The sequence below is a fragment of the Barbus barbus genome (genome assembly GCF_936440315.1).
Source record: "Barbus barbus genome assembly, chromosome: 6".
Classification (NCBI taxonomy): Eukaryota; Metazoa; Chordata; class Actinopteri; order Cypriniformes; family Cyprinidae; genus Barbus; species Barbus barbus.
The window spans coordinates 26,644,878-26,661,388 of NC_136734.1; the positions used below are offsets into that span (position 1 = coordinate 26,644,878).

Sequence of the window (16,511 nt, forward strand, 5' to 3'; positions counted from 1 at the left end):
AGAATTCATTCATTCTTAACACTTTGTGTTCTTTGTGTTCGATGACTTTTAATTTTAAAATGTGATTAAAAAAGTAATTATCTTAAAAAAGAAACAAAAACGAATAATGGACATCTGGAATATGTGTGTTAATATATTGCCAGTTTTTATATTGGAAATTGATCAATAGCACTTGGAACATGGCATTATCGGGCTTATTTTTTGAATGTGATAATGCAAAGGATTTTTGGAAAGAAATGTCTTGGCTTGTTTTCTCTGCTTACAACAAACTTTTTAGTTTTGAAATAATGTATTAATTTTGATTTACACACTGAATGTATGCCCAGTTTTAAGGATTTTTTCTGTATTGATCTGAAATTATTTTATGAATCTCTCTGCTCATCACTTTATAAGAGAGCTGCTAAAACAGCTGCATTGATGGAAAAAATAATGACTTCTATGTAAGGGTTACCTCCAGGTTATTATTTGAAGTTGACATCTTTGTCCAATTATTTATTTATTTTTCTTCTTCTTTAGATGTGTATATTAAGTTATCGGTTTTTCTTTTTATATTTCTTTTTATTATTTATGTATTTATTTCTTTTTTTGCCCTAATTGGTTTAGTAGAATATTACAGTGTTTTGTATTTCGGTTGTGTATGTATTTTATTGCTTTGCATTAACATAAGTCACATAGTGTTTTTTTAACAATATTTTTGTTGCATGTATTCCCTGTGAATGTTCTGTGTTTAAAAAAAACAACAACCTTGGAACATTGTTCTGGGGTGTAAATACATGTCACGTTACTGGGGTCGCTTCAACCCGCAGACATGGAAAAACAACCTGCGGCAACAGTGTTAAAGTAGCCCAATTCTTGACAACACTGATAAAAAGGTCTCAGTCTCCACTCAAGTAGCCAAAGACTCATCAATTTTTGCATAAAGGGATGGATCACCCCAAAAAATACAATTTTGTCATCATTTACTCACTCACAGGCACTGTAACAAACTTTGTCCATGCAATGCAAGTCATTGGTACCCAAAATCGCTCACAGGAAAAAAAAAATCATACAGATTTGGAATGACACTAAAGTCAGTAAATGATGATAGAATTTTTATTTTTAAGGTGAACTATCCCTTTAAGCAGCATGCCCAAATAAACAGACAGACAACACAAAATAATTCTGCAAAACAAAATAAAGAAAAATGTCCATTGTTTGGTGTTTATTGATATGATGATATCAAATGTAAACAACTTTTGATATATTTACATTTTTTTTTACATTTTGTTTAAAGTATAGGATACAGTTTGTATTACTGAGTTTAACTCTTTTAATGTCAGAATGCAAAACAGTATTTGCACTGTATTTGAAGAGGCACTTCATTACCCTCTGAGGTACTTTTCAAAATTGTATTTTTCCATAACCTAAAAATGTAAAAACCTTCAACATATAACAAATAATTTACATTTTCTTTTAAAAATTACATTTCTTTTTAGTTTGTACACTGCAATAAAACCCTCTTATCCAGCAGTCAGAAATTGTACAAATATTTAGTATTTTTTTTTTTTTACCAAAAATAACACATTTTTCAGTGAACACTTACTTCATAAAATTGAATGGTTGTAATTGTAATCACTGAAGAGTTACTGTTCGATCGGCTCCTCTTGATCCTCCCCTCCCTCTTCTCAAGCCTCTTCCTCCTCTTGTCACACCAACCCCTCCTCTGCCTCTGCCACCCCCCATAATGTTTCCTCTTCCTCTGCCACCCCCCATAATGTGTCCTCTTCCTCTGCCACCCCCCATAATGTGTCCTCTTCCTCTGCCACCCCCCCTAAATTTTCCTCTTCCTCTGCCTCTGCCACCCCCCATAATGTTTCCTCTTCCTCTACCTATGTCTCCTAGTCCTCTACCTCGTCCATCCCCAACAATGTGTCCTCTTCCTCTGCCACCCCCCATAATGTGTCCTCTTCCTCTGCCACCCCCCATAATGTGTCCTCTTCCTCTGCCACCCCCCATAATGTTTCCTCTTCCTCTGCCACCCCCCATAATGTTTCCTCTTCCTCTACCTATGTCTCCTAGTCCTCTACCTCGTCCACCCCCAACAATGTTTCCTCTTCCTCCACCTCTTCCACCTCCTCCAACAGTTCCTCTTCCACCACCTCTTCCCCGGCCCTGTCCTCGCCGTCTTAACCTCAGGTCAGTGAAACGGTCATTAAGGTATACGGTAGTCTGCAAAACAAAATAAAAACAGAGGCTCTAAAAGCTAAATCATTCAAAACTTTGCTGTCTTTACACTCATAAGGCTAATAAAATGCAATAAATGTTTTTACCCAGTACTCTCCTGTATCCTCTCTCTGTATACTAGGTATACAGGCTCTGCTGGAAGGCTAAACTCACCTGGTTAGTAGTTGCTTTGTAGTTAAATTGCAGAGGAATCCCCTTAGGTGAAGAAGTACCGGCTCCTCTAGATGATCTGCCCCTTAACACTGCCCCACCCCTCATAGTGGGATTAGATGTCTTCCTGATGGATTGAAAAGAGCGAAAGAGAGAGACAAAGAAAAGATAAACAAAGAGAAATGTATAACCAGTGAATGAGAAAGAAGTGAGAAGGTTCATTTACTCACACAGCGACAGGTGCAGATTTAGCATTTGGCAGGGAAACTGTCAGCGTGGAGCCAGATGGTGCTGTTCTTCGACTTCAGTATGTGTGTGGATGTGGGTGTGACAAACACAGAGAGAGAAAACGAGCAGAGACATTTATACACACCTTGAGATAAGGTTTTGGAATATAGAGTCATGTTCTCATGTAATTAAACTCACCTTCTTATTGTCTGATACTTTTGTAGTTTCTCAGCCCTTTTTGTAGCGGAAAACTGAAGTATCAAAGAACACAGAAATTAAGGTCTAAAATATATTAACGGGAAGGTCAATCCATGTATAGGTTTTGTATAATGTGAATGTTTTTTATATTTATTCATAAAGATGCTCCTTCTTACCCCTCTGTCTAATATAAATGGTCTTCCACCCCTTTGTCCTCTTGCTGACATTGCACCCCTACAACAAACAATTATATTAAACTGCAGACTGTGAGTTCATGGCTCTATTTCTAAAAGTTTAATGTTATTTATGAGAAGAGTTTCTTTTTTTTATTTCGCAACCCATAACTTAATGTGTTAACGGTAGCCTATTGTCTGTAGTCTAACATAAATGAGGTACAGAGTTTACCAGATGTCACCCAACACATCTTTTTTTCCCATTTATTGTTCTGTTGTATTTCATATATATTAGACTCTTTTGCTCACCAAGTCTTTATTCATTTGATCAAAAATACAGTAAAAACAGTAATATTGTCAAATATTATTATCTGTAATTGCAATTATTATTTAAAATATCTGTTTTCTATTTTAATATAGGTTAAAAAGAAATGTATTCCTGTGATGGAATAACTAAATTGCAGCAGTTACTACTCCAGTCTTTCACATGTCTGTCTGTCACATTCTTAAGAAATCATTCTCATATGTTGATTTGGTGCGTAAAGAAAAAAAAAATGATCAGTGTTGAAAACGGTTCTGCTATTTTTGTGGAAACACTTTTTTTTTTTCAGGATTCTGATAAATATTTTTATTTTTTTATCTTTACTGTTACTTTTGAAATCAAGTAAATTGCTCCTGGCTGAATATAACTATTCATTTCTTAATACTTAATAAAAAAAACCCTATTAACTTTTAAATGGTAGTGAATATCTCTGCTTTTGTGTGTCTCTACCTCTTCAAGGTCGGAATTTTTTTAGAGATGATAAGCTGCAGCTGCATCATCCTAAACTTCTTTAAAAAAACAAAAACTAACCATTTCAGCCTTGGCTGTTTGGAGATGTTTCTATTACTTCTGTCTTCTGCATCTGTGACTTTCAGTGTTTATATTTATGCAGATATTATAGCTTCAAATAGAATCTTCAAAGAGATTGGGCTATAAATCGGAAGACTATTTCCCAAGAAAACCAGTTCTCATGAGTTCCTGTGTCCAACTTCACCACTTCTGTTGACAAATGTCATAAAATATCATATTGTTCTACTCACTGGTAAGCTGTAGAGAATATAATAATAAATACTTTATTATGTCACAATAGGTACTTTAGACAGAGATTCCTGAATTTTACTGGCAAGGATACGTTTGCATATAAAATTAAAAAAACAACACCAATATTAATCTGTTGTTCCATCTTTAGTAATTAAGTATGATATTGTATTATTATAGTATATTTTATTATTCCTATATTTTTATATTAAAGTAAACAAAAACATAAAATCGCATTCAGATTTTACGAGAATGATAAAGTTAAAAGAGAGAAAAGAGTGTAGAACCTGCTCAGTCCGCCTCCTCTTCCTCTGCCTCTTCCCCGTCCTCTGAATGTGCCCCTCGATGTGAATGTGGTCTGATCAAACTGTTCACCAGTCTATGATAAACAGTAGAAACATTGTTGAAAAATGAAATGAAAATAAAAAAATTAAATCTCCTTATGCAAGGTATTAAATATTTTTTTTTTATTAAAAAGTAATCTTTGTTTCAATTACTTAACTTTATTTCAGAACCAGAAACAATACAATGATTGATACCATGGCAGCGGCAGCAGCTCTATTTAGCGAACCCCTTCTGGACATCATGCCTCTCCCAGATCCTCTTTGTCCCCTTAAACCTCTCACCCTGCCAGGCCCTGTGAGACAAACGTCTGTGAGAAATTTACAAGTCTTTATACAGTTCACTTGAAGTATCATACCTTTTCAAACAGATCAGGTCAGGCAGAAGTCATATGCCAAACAGTCCAAATGTGTCAGCTGTCACAAATGCAGGAGATAAGAGACTTAAGTATCAAATGCTTGCCTTGGTACTGCTGCGCTCCTCGTCTGAGTCCCCTTTGTTGCTGTGGAACCTGGTTGAGTTTCCTCAAGATGTTGTTCCTGTTAACAGCACGTTTAGTTTTAGCTCTGTTGGCAGCTCTGTTTGCCTTCTGTTCCTTCTTATTCAGCTTTATAATGTCATCTGTGAAAACAAAAAGAACAAAGAGTTAGCCTATACCTCTGGTTTATTTTAAAACGGCCACTGAAAGAGAAATCATTCATTTTAAAGATTAATGATGTATTAGATAATATTTGGATATGTTGTTTGAGCTAAATAGGTTAAGACTTTGGTAGTAATTTGCAGCATATTAAGGCTCCTTATGTTCTAAATTTATATTTGTTTATCTGATGAGTGGGTGGGATTTCTATTCAAAACCCATCTCAATATACCAGATATGCATGACACATCGACTAAATTTTTTTTTACTAAACAACGAATGCATGTGTTAATATGGCTGACTGACTGCTGCTAGTCATAATGTGGCTACAGTACAGATGGATGAAGGTTTTTTTTCCTTTTACTGTTGCTTCATTTTAGTCATTCACAGTCACATATCATTCCAGTCATTTATTATAACGCTAAACTCAAGGTAAATGATGTGTGTGCACGAGCACGTTGGTTTGACAGCTGTTGAATGTATGTGACAGCTGACCGCTGTTGCTCTACACGTCAACACAGAAGCGAAAGCGACGGTTCCTGCCAACTCATCCAAATCACAATGTCTCGCCTCGCAATTACTAACCTAATGACAAGTCAATTTTGTCCGAGCTTGAAGCGTGAGGCTCCTGCATTTGCTCTGTACTCTCCATTTGAACATCATTCTCCCCCATTTCGTCTTCCAACGTCGTAACGTCGTGTGTCTCGAAAACACCGGAGTATTTACACTCGATAACTTCCAACGGTGTGTCAAAGACGAACTTTTTCAAGTAACCCGGCTTCAAGGCTCCTTCTTGGTGTTTATTTGTGTCGATCAAGTGACTGGTGAGTGCTAGCAGCCTGACCCAGCCCAGCAGCGTTATGAATCTGACGACCAATGTGACAAGAGCCCCAAAATAGTGTCTAATCCCGGTAGGCAAGTCTTTCCAAGGAGCTTTACACACAACACAACTAGCGGCAGGAATTCAATTCTTAACTTTTCCCCCCTTACTTATTTTGTTTATCATAATCACAGACAAAACATGTTTATTCTTAAATATTTTACAGTTAATACAAATTTCTTTCCTCACCACAAATGTAAACAAAACAACTGCTTTTCCTCAGTTTTATGTTTTAATAAAAAGTCATTAACAGCCTTTTTACATATAATCGCACAATACTCAAAAATATAAACGCAATTAGAAATACTCAGTTTATATCTCAATATTGTTAACCAGCTGATACTTTTTATAATATGATGATGAGGATTCAGTCATTTCCAAGCGCTGACAGGCCTGCGTCAGTATATTTTGTTTACATACACTATATGTAATATAGATACATATCTATAGAGAGAGTATTTATTTATTTGTAAGTCGCTTTGGACAAAAGCGTCTGCTAAATGACAAAAGTAAGTAAAGTAAAGAGAGAGGATATATTATTTTATAGCCTATTACAAAACAGGATTGCTCATTGACGTCATAAAAGTGAAGATATGTGTGGCCATCGCGCGATTTTAATGAGAAAACATCACCTAAAGGAATTAAAGCTTTTATATCTGAATCCCTGTAAATTCTTACAGCACAAATGAAAATGAAATGAAAAAGTTATGTTCACATTAGCATTGATCAGTGGTAACTGTTTACTATTATTTTCAGTTCTATTTATTCTGAAAAGTTTTTAATAAACAGTAGGTTATATTTTAGCAGACTTATTTTTTAATGCATTCATAATCATAACTCAAACATAGCCATACAAATGTATAATATAATACCTAATATTTATAATTACAGCTTCCTAGTGTGTATACTTTTTAAGACGCCATCGATGGGTTTTAAGCTTCAGTTAGGAAGGGCATCAACTCTCCACCGTCCCGTGCCCTTGTTTTATTGGCGAGGATTATATTATTAGTGTTGAGTATTTTTATCCGCCAGGGTTCGCCTCTGAGCTCAGGGCACATGGCCCGCTTTTCTGTGCCACACCAACCACAACTGAACACCCGCCGGGCACCACATAAAAGAGGATAAGACACGCCCTAAAAGGAAAGTCATGAAACCTTCTTTCTACCTCATATCACTCAACAATCACCTTAAACGTTTTAAAAAGAAAAAAAACAACAACTTGAAAGTGTTTCAACCCGCTATCAATTATTCGCGCTTCACATAAATATTCCCCATGACAAATAACATCACATTGGTTTACCCATATAAAAATAAAAGGCAAAACATAAATTAATTATCTTGGTTTACAGTATACCTGCCTTTAGAGCTGAGCCAATCCCCCGCCCCTTTCCAGTAGTAGCCCATCTCCGCCTGCGCATGCGCGGCACGCCAGGCAGCCCCCTATTATTATTGTAAGAATAATTTCACTTATGAAAATGGCGGCGAGTCAGGGAGCTGTGGGACCTGCAGCGGCTCTCCAGAGCCAGCATTATCCTAATGTTGCTCACTGGAACCCAGGCGTGATGCAGCAGCAGCAGCAACACCCGCTTCACACCGCCCGCGGTCTGGAGCGAGCACTGGAAGATGCCGTCTGCTCCGGGATGCTCAACATCAGCGGAAGAAAACTGCGCGACTATCCTGGGCTCAACTACGATCTGACCGATACTACACAAGCAGGTGGGTCCCTCAGATGTGGGCTAATCTTCATGCGTGCTCCACTGACCCGCTTCTCGCGATTCCTGGTTTGAGAGGACAACAAAAAGACCCATTAAGCGAAGCGCGTGGGTGTCCTTTTGGTGCATTTGCGCGGTGTGTCAATCGGTGTTTGTGTGTTGGCTACAATAGCCAGTGCACATGGTGCCTGTACGAGGGAAAACCGTTAGTATCACGCTTTATCTCTCGTGTTTATCATATCCAGCGTGGTGTGACAAAGCCCTATATAGTTCCCATTAGAAATACTGCACAAAAAGGCACTGGCATCCCTGGTTGTTTTGGTTTCACATCTCACTTTTCTAAATCATATTTCATTTATGAATAAAACCGGAACGACAGGAGGCAATCTTCATTAACCTTTGCTCCAGTAATTCAGCAGGTCTTAACATGCAAACCCGTAGAAACCACATTGCACCTTATCTATACTGCGAGCGCGCAACAAAACTAGAATGTACCCTTTATATTTGACACAGCCGTTTCATTTATCATTATGGGAACGGTTTATTTAGTGGATAGGGTGTTAAACGATGGTGAAATGCATCTTTAAACGGACGATAAATGGAGATAGAGGCTGTAGAGCCAGACAAAAGATGCTGCAGTTGGTTTCTATAATCTATCACGCGTCTTTCTTCATCCTCTCAGTGGAAGTCAGTGTGCAAGCAACCCTGGATATAATAAAAACATGCGTTTTACTAATATTTGGTATTACAATTTAGATATATGTAATAGTATTAAAAGCTAGTATTTGTCTAAATATTTGGTCTGGCAAATCACAGTTTGTACATGTGGGCTGCACTATTATAAATACTGAAGCATAAAGTGGATTAGCTATATTTCAATCGTTTCTGGAGCTGTGGTTAGATTAAATGGCTGCATCTCTTTCGGAAGTGTCTGTGGTCCGTAATGGTAGTCTTCCCGCAGCAAACAGCCATTCAGATGTGAAGCAGACAGTGGGAGGAGGGACACTAATCCATTCATTCATGCACACCTCACACACAGCATCATGTCTACACTCCCATTCAACTGTATTGAGTTACACTAGAGAATAGGTCTTTTTTTTAATATTTGGCTGTCTTACAACTATTTTAGCTGTATGAAGGCCCGTTTGTTTATATCAGGATTTTCTCAGATGGCTTGTTTTCTGAAAGAAGCCTGTGGTTGTTGTAGATAACGCTGGACGTTAACTGGTATCGCTGTTTCTGTCAGGGTCGTTGGCATACAGATGGCATATGTTGATAATATAAGGCTGCTCGTGTGCGCTTTTGTTTGTGTGCATGAGTATACATGTATATGAAAGAGGAAATAGTTGACTGTTCACCAGACAGTCACCCGTAAGAGGAAGTGACTTTGTCGCCGACTCAACTGGAGATGTATGACTGTGTTTCTGCATTAAGAGAAGAGAACCCTCATCTTGCAATCTGTGTTCACATTTGTGAGAATGAGATTGCTTGTGTACGTGTTAGATTTTGTGTGTGTTTGACAGTTTGACTAGACTTGAGTATGGTAAGCATGTGTGTGTGGTCTGTTCCCATGGCTCAAGTGACCCACTTGGCAGTCCTTGCTATTATTGGCTATGTTTGGCCACAAACTTAACACTGGGGTTTGAAGACAGCCCCAAGTCTGTGATGTTAAACTGTGACCAAGTTGAACAATTTCCTCTATTTGTCTTTCTTGCTTGCTTTTTCTTCTCCATTTTTTGTTTATGATATGACTTAACAACAAGAGTCAGTGATTTGCTGTGTATAGCATTGTCATCATAATGTGTAAATTGTCTTTGGATAAAAATGAATCAATATTTTAGGACTGGGTAACAGCTCCTACTTCAAAACATGATGCATAGCACGATGTCCCAATTCAGTACATTGTAATTGGATCAGTTTCAATCCCTCTTATATAGTTAACAAATAGTGTGTTTATTGTTACATGCAAGGTTTCAGTGACTTATTTAGATGACCTGCTTCTTCATTAATTTAACTTATTTAGGAAATTGTATTAATTGTATTATTATTAAATTGTATTAATTAAAATGTAAGGTAAGTACTGATGCAATCTTGTGAAAAAAAGAATAGCAATATATTGATATTTGACTGTATCTTATTATCTCATGCATTATCTTTACATAGATGTAAAGTACAAATGACTTTTTTTCCCCCAATGATATTAATGGAGACAAAAGAAGGAACATAAAATGATGAATGTTAATAAATATTGATTTTTTTTTTTCTCTCTTAATGTCAGTGCAGCAGATTTTTATCTAGCTCTATATGCACTATAGAATATTCAAGTGCAAAGCTGTCTTTCATGAAAATGACTTGCATTAAGGCAGTTTGTGGTCATGCATGTGTATGAAATATGCATGTATCTGCTGAGCACATGTGGTGTTGCTTTTAGGTTCCTTGTATTAAAAGCTGATGCAGATGTGCGTCTAATGCCCGTCATAGTCATTTTAATAGCTAAGTGTTATTTTGGCTTAAAGGCACAATGTTTCACCTATACCAGTGAGAGAAATTTGTCAAGGATGTTGTACCATGTGAAGTTAATCACAGTCCTTTTTTTTAGATTTGAGACCAAACAAGTTCATACGGATTCCTGCATGTGAGTGTCAAATGGGAAAAGTTGTACTAGAAATTCTAACTGAAAATGCTGCTCAGAGTCAGCCCAGATGATCATGGAAAACATAGCTTAGTGTGATGATTTTATACATGATCCTAAAATCAATGTTCTGTTATCTTTTATTTATTTACAGCCCTCATGTTATTCCAAACCAGTATGCATTTCTTTGATTTCTATTTTTTGTAAGAACGTTAGACTTCCATTCTACAGATATTTATATATATATATATATATATATATATATATATATATACACATACACACACACACACACAAGTTATTTCTCAAAATATCTTCTTTTGAGTTCAGAAGGAATTTATTGATGACTGAATTTTAATTTTGGGTGTTGCATTACTTTAGATGCTGTCACATGTGAAGTACATTCTATTGACAGACACAGAATCCTCTCTGTCTCTAGGCAGAACCCTTGGGCTCATGACATCATCGTACTTTAGAGGAAGTGGCCATAAGATTAAAGGTTAATGAACCATTTTTGCGTTTCTGAATTTAAAATATGGAAGTAAGGAATAGCAGGTTAAACTGTGCAGCTGGCATATGAGGGTAAAATATGACTCCATTGCAGATGTTGATGTAGTGTTGTTCACTTTTGCTCTAACTATGGAAAGAAATCTAATTTCCCAGACTTTCTAAAAAGAGGAAATATAGAGAGATACAGCAGTCAGAGGAAGGTGCTGAATTTGGTGTCACTTACTCAGCAGCTGTATTTGAAACTGTACGGTTCAATTAATCTAACCATTAATGCAGGTAATTTTTGTGAGCACAAAACAGCAAGAAGCAAACTGTACATTTAAGGTTTTTGATACATTACGATATCAAATTAAATATCAGTAAAATGTAATGCGATCCGTCTCAGATACTGCGTGGCAAAATGCCTCCGAGACTGTCCTCTGATTACTGTAACGTCTGGGTTATTAGAAATCTTGAGGCAGCACGATCCACCGACGAAGTTTTTCGGTTTTTTTAAATTTTGTTGTGATTTGAATCCAAGAATAAACTTAAGTCAGGTTAGATGAAATATTGAATTTAACACAGATGAAAAAAATGCTGTAAGGGATAGTCTTACAGTCTTTTTATTTTTGGAAAGATGTTTTGTCAGTTGGTAAACATCAGTACAGTCCATTAAACACACTGTATTTCTATCACAGCCTCGTTTTCATTGCTGTCAAGGATTAAACATAGCGCTACCCTGCCTAAGGTCAATTATATTTATGTGTGCAAATAGGAAAGAAGGTTGTGTAGTGATGCTGTAAGCTTCATCACAGTTGTGTTGACTGGTTTTCTAAATTAATCCTGCTAAATCAAAAGGGTCCAATTTTGTATACAAGCAACAGGAAGTTCCTAATTTCTCACTCTTTAGAGTAACCAGGAACACTGGTATGCCCTTCTACCCCTGAAAGCAAGTGCTCTTGATATCAGTAGCTATTAAAATCAACAGAAAAAGGGTGCTTTATTTTAAAGAAACCATTTCAGCTCTTGAATGGTCACACGCACTTCTGATATTTCAGTAGATGGTGACTATGACTCATGAAGTTTCATTGCACAGGGAGTATTTTGAGAACTCCGATTGTGTCCACAACACTAAGGTAATGTTTTGCAAACAGCGGTCAATGTGGAAAGCTTAAATGTTTTTTTTTTTTATGTGAGAGAGACAAAAAGTGTTTCCAGGAACTAAATTCATACTTTTTAATAACTTCTAATTGTGCCTGAATGAATGACTTTTGCTGTGGGATTGTTTTGGGTTAAAAAAAAAATGCATTGCATAAGTTTTGGGGGAAAATGTAACGCAAGCAATGACGCAGATCTTCGTCCATCGTCCTTTCTACCCCATATAGATTTTATTACACAATACACATTTGATGGCTGTACACACAGGGAACAGGGCACAGCTCAATATTAAAAAATTTTTCCTCTTGGCCTAGCCTGGTCCGTAGTTCACATTATCCAAGTAGATAATGTCAACATTGTGACATTTAAATCTGAAGAATTACTAAAAACAGTGTTCAAAGGCAAGTGACAGTACCAGCCCTAGGCCATTCTAGAAGCGTTATTAAATTTTGAGATGAACTATCCAACTTCATTTTGCTGGTGTTGTTTGAGGTCCTTGCATGTCCTCCTGTGATGCACGCTCTAGTCTTGAGATCTTGTGACAGGCAGGCAGGAGACCTCTCTGCCCTTCACAGATGAGCACACACATTAACACACACACACAGAGCACTCTCCAGAGACTGAGGTAATTACACATGATCTGACATGCTGGTCCCATCTGTAAGGTGTCAACTTCAAACCCTGGTGCTCAGCATCATGGTCTTTGTAGTTTGGGTAGCACGTCGCTGTATAGTGATGCTTTGCAGCACTAAGAAAAAAAGACTTTTACATATGGATTAAAATATTAATAAACTAACAGAAAGATCAATAAAGAGTGATGATGCAGTTAAACGTTTGACATGAGAAATACACCTAAAACTAACATTAGGCTAATTCAGGGTTCAAAATGAAGTGAAACTGATGAAGTATGAGTCAGCTCTTCTCATTTTCTGAAGTCTCTGATAGCTTAATTAAACAATCATTCTGAGCTCTAGGCTTAAGCTTTTTATAATCTTAAAAGGGTCATGACATTAGAAGCCAAATTTGCCTTAAGAGGTCTTTGTACCTTGAAAACATCCTATAAGTTTCATAAACTGTCCTCCTCATTATAAACGAAGCATTGAACATTGTAACAGGGCAAACGAGACATGAGGCGAATTGAGTGACGTACTCCTCAATAGATGAACTCCCTTGTCTCAGGTCGAGCAGCTGGTCGAATGGATCCATACCTGGCTAGGGTTCCTTAGAAAAGCCTCTGGATCCTCGTGTGTCAGAGTATTCTGTAACAGGGCGAACGAGATGGGAGGCGTGCGGATCCATGTGCAAGCTTTTATTAATAGACATGGTCAAAAACACAGGAAGGGTCGAACAAATGGCAAACGGGTATATTGAGGGCAAGACAGATGAGTACTCAAGTAAACGGGTGTGGTCTTCAATCGGCGAACAATATCCAGAGGGCTTGACGAGAGGGGTAATCCAGGTACATGAGCAATTGTCCAGGCAGGGGCAAACAGAGTCCAAATGGAAGTCAAAGGGTTAATCCAAGATGCTAGGTAGAAGATCAGGAACCAGACAACAAGGCAACACGAAAAGACTAGACTTAAATTAAAATAAGAAACGGAAACTAGGAATGGCTCTGTAAATTGGAAGCTAAATATATTAATAGGAAAATTTAGGGCTGCTCGATTATGGCAAACATCATAATCACGGTTATTTTTGTCAATATTTTAATCACGATTATTTTAACACTATTATGAGTGGGCCATATGACCAAAATTTTATATGAGTGACTTATTTAAAGATATTATATATATCTTATTAAAAGATTATGTATATCTTATTTAAAGATATACATTTTAGAGATCAGCAAAATTTCACAATTTTCAATACCACAGCAGAGTATTAGGGTAACTGATATTAGTAACAAACAAACAAAGGTCTTGAAACTTAACAAATTATTGAAAATAATTAAACTGTCGGTAATAAAAAAGCAAAGGACAAATGCAATAAAATAAAAAAAATACAAATGAAACAAACTGTGCTTTTAGGGCTTTTTATGCAAGTCTCTAGTTTTTAGTTTACAAAAATGAATAATTAAATGTAAAATAAAACAGCATAGTCTTCATTGTAAGAATTAAATTTTCTTTGTTTCTTATTAAAGCTACAAAAGTCCTTCACTTAAGAGCAGTGTGTGTTTTTTATTTTTATTTTATTTTATTTTATTTTTTTTATTAATATTAAGCACACCATTGCAGCAGGAATATTAGCCCGCGTCACTTTAAGAGCTGCACGGATACATGTATTTTTCATTCTCAGCTGTTTATGCTCTTTTATTACATGACAGACAAAGGTTTACGATCGATACAGCATAGTATCACAATATTTTCCATGGCAATACTGTATCGATACACGGACGCCAAGTATCGATCTTTTATTATACTATTTAGCAGAATTATAAAATCAATTATAAGATCTGTATAAGATTTCTATTCGAACTGAAAGCATAATTCTAGGCTATTCGCTGCCGTTTTCAAAGCACAATGCAAAAACGTGACATTTCATTCACTGATGCGCTTCACTGAATGCTCTTCAATCGGAAGCGCTAAACCCTGGAGCGCGTATATTTACTTCCCGGCAACCCGCCAAAATAAAAGCTTGCAAATTTAGGTTTGAAAATGATGAAAATTAAATATTATCATTTTATTTTTAAGTTTACTATAAATGTATTTTTATTTATTACTCCCTTTTTGTTTTAAAATAATATTATTGCCACACTTTATTATTTTGTAAATGGGTCAATGGTCAATTTGAGAGATAGGTGGCGGTAATGCACTTATATGTCTGTGATCCGCCGTAAAGCAAGAAGACGACACGTCAAGTGCCGGCTAGGGGTGTGCGATACTGCAAATTTTAGTATCGATCCGATACTGAGTAAATACAGGGCTCTTCAATCAGAAGCGCTAAACCGATACCGATTCCGATACTTGTCATTAAAAAAAAAAAAAAAAGTTTAAATGACCAAAAACAATTAAAAAATGTAATAATACTAATGTTGATATGACTAATATTATATTCACCTTAAAGCTACGTGGATATTATTTGCCTTTCTAAAAGGACTTTGCAGGCAGAGGAGCCCAGAACATGAAAGCAAAAAACTGTTTCATGTTAAGTATTTTCCTCCCATAGAAAAGTTATAAAAATATTTAACGTGGCTTAATAAATTAAGAACATAATATTAAAAGGCAAAACTCAGTATACACCTTAATAATGTTTCAAACTAGATATACAAGTAAGCAGATGTGCCCAGAATATGAAAGCAAGGCTCAAAGTTTTCTCATTATGCATTTTCTTCCCATAGAAAACCATTTTAAAGAAAAGTTTAACATAAGTGGCTTGTTGAATGAAGACATTGATATGAAAAAGAACTATTAAACCATAACTCATTTATTATTGAAAGGATTTTAGTATGTTATGTACTGTATTTTCTGTTTGTTTTATACATACTATAATATGTGTTTGTTGTTATCGCAATAAAAAAAAAAACTGTGATATGAAAAGGACAAATTCGGTATAGTTTATAAAAATATATAGGCCTACTATGTATGTACAGTTAAGCATATGAACCCAGAACATGAATGCAACACGCTGAATTTCATTTTCTCTAATTGCAATATAAAAACATTTAATATGGTGCAATTAATGGAGGAAGACAGTGATAAAGACCAAATAAATAAATGAAGACTAAATTCGGTATAGCTTGTTTATAAAATATATGTTGCAAGCAGCTGAGCCCAGAATATATATGCAAATATGCTAAACAACGTTAAGCATTTTACTCCCATAGAAAACCATTATAATGAAAATTTAAAGTGTCTTAATGCATTAAGAAATAATTTTAAAAAGCTAAACTCAGTACACACCTTACAGTGATAATGTATAAAAAGGACAAATTCGGTATACAGGTATATACAATATGGGCTATGTGAAGGATTTCCTTCCTCCCCTTTTCATTTCTTTTGTAGCTCGGAGCTCCGTTCCATCTCTCACTGTAGCCAAAAGTATCCGTTTGCAGCTTGCGCTCGGAGCCGCTGAGTCACGTGATGGCATGACAGCCAAACCCAATGTAGCAGGGGAGGAGCAGCAATGCTTGCATACTAGATGTGAAAGAGTGGCATATACACCCACAGACATGTCTACACTTTGTTGTGTGTATTAAGCAATGTTATTAAGTGTATAGGAGAAAAAATTAACCTCTTATCAAGCTAGTATTGATCCGATACCAATACCAATACCCTATATTAGGATCGATACGCCCACCCCTAGTGTCGGCTGTTGTGTGAACGCGCTCAGGAGAGTTGGACTGTGTGGCAGATCAGAGGTAAAAAACTATATAGATACTGTTCAGTTTCTTGCACAGACCGATCGTTTTGTGTCTTTAGACTTTAATGTATCATCACGAGCCGGAGGGTCTGACCTAACGGTCGGAGGGGTGTGTAAGCCGTCAAACTGACACCATCAAAAAAGGAAAGCCATTCCAGAGCAGAAGCAAAATGTTCCGATTTTGATTAAAGATTACCAAAACAAAACATTTTTTTTTCAGCGGATTAATTGTTAACATTAAGATTAGCA

The 16,511-nt window shown here is 36.3% G+C and overlaps 2 protein-coding genes across 2 annotated transcripts in view; one reads left to right on the plus strand and one right to left on the minus strand.

Annotated features, from left to right (window-relative positions):
* Positions 1-593: 593 nt before the first annotated feature.
* Positions 594-5,953, minus strand: LOC306870949 (uncharacterized protein). The gene is made up of 10 exons (XM_079418553.1): positions 5,618-5,953; positions 4,858-5,016; positions 4,593-4,690; positions 4,341-4,432; positions 2,976-3,033; positions 2,800-2,852; positions 2,604-2,675; positions 2,377-2,500; positions 1,989-2,208; positions 594-1,877 (listed from the first exon to the last, which is right to left on the minus strand). The coding sequence occupies exons 1-10, from the start codon at positions 5,703-5,705 to the stop codon at positions 1,612-1,614; spliced, it is 1,230 nt and encodes a 409-aa protein (XP_079274679.1). The 5' UTR covers positions 5,706-5,953; the 3' UTR covers positions 594-1,611.
* A 1,409-nt stretch (positions 5,954-7,362) lies between these two features.
* Positions 7,363-16,511, plus strand: part of LOC306871609 (leucine-rich repeat and calponin homology domain-containing protein 2-like) — a 66,878-nt gene continuing 57,729 nt past the window's right edge. The window contains exon 1 of the mRNA XM_079419675.1: positions 7,363-7,628. Within this exon, the coding sequence (XP_079275801.1) occupies positions 7,382-7,628 (247 nt within the window). The 5' untranslated portion in view covers positions 7,363-7,381. The remainder of the gene's footprint in view (positions 7,629-16,511) is intronic.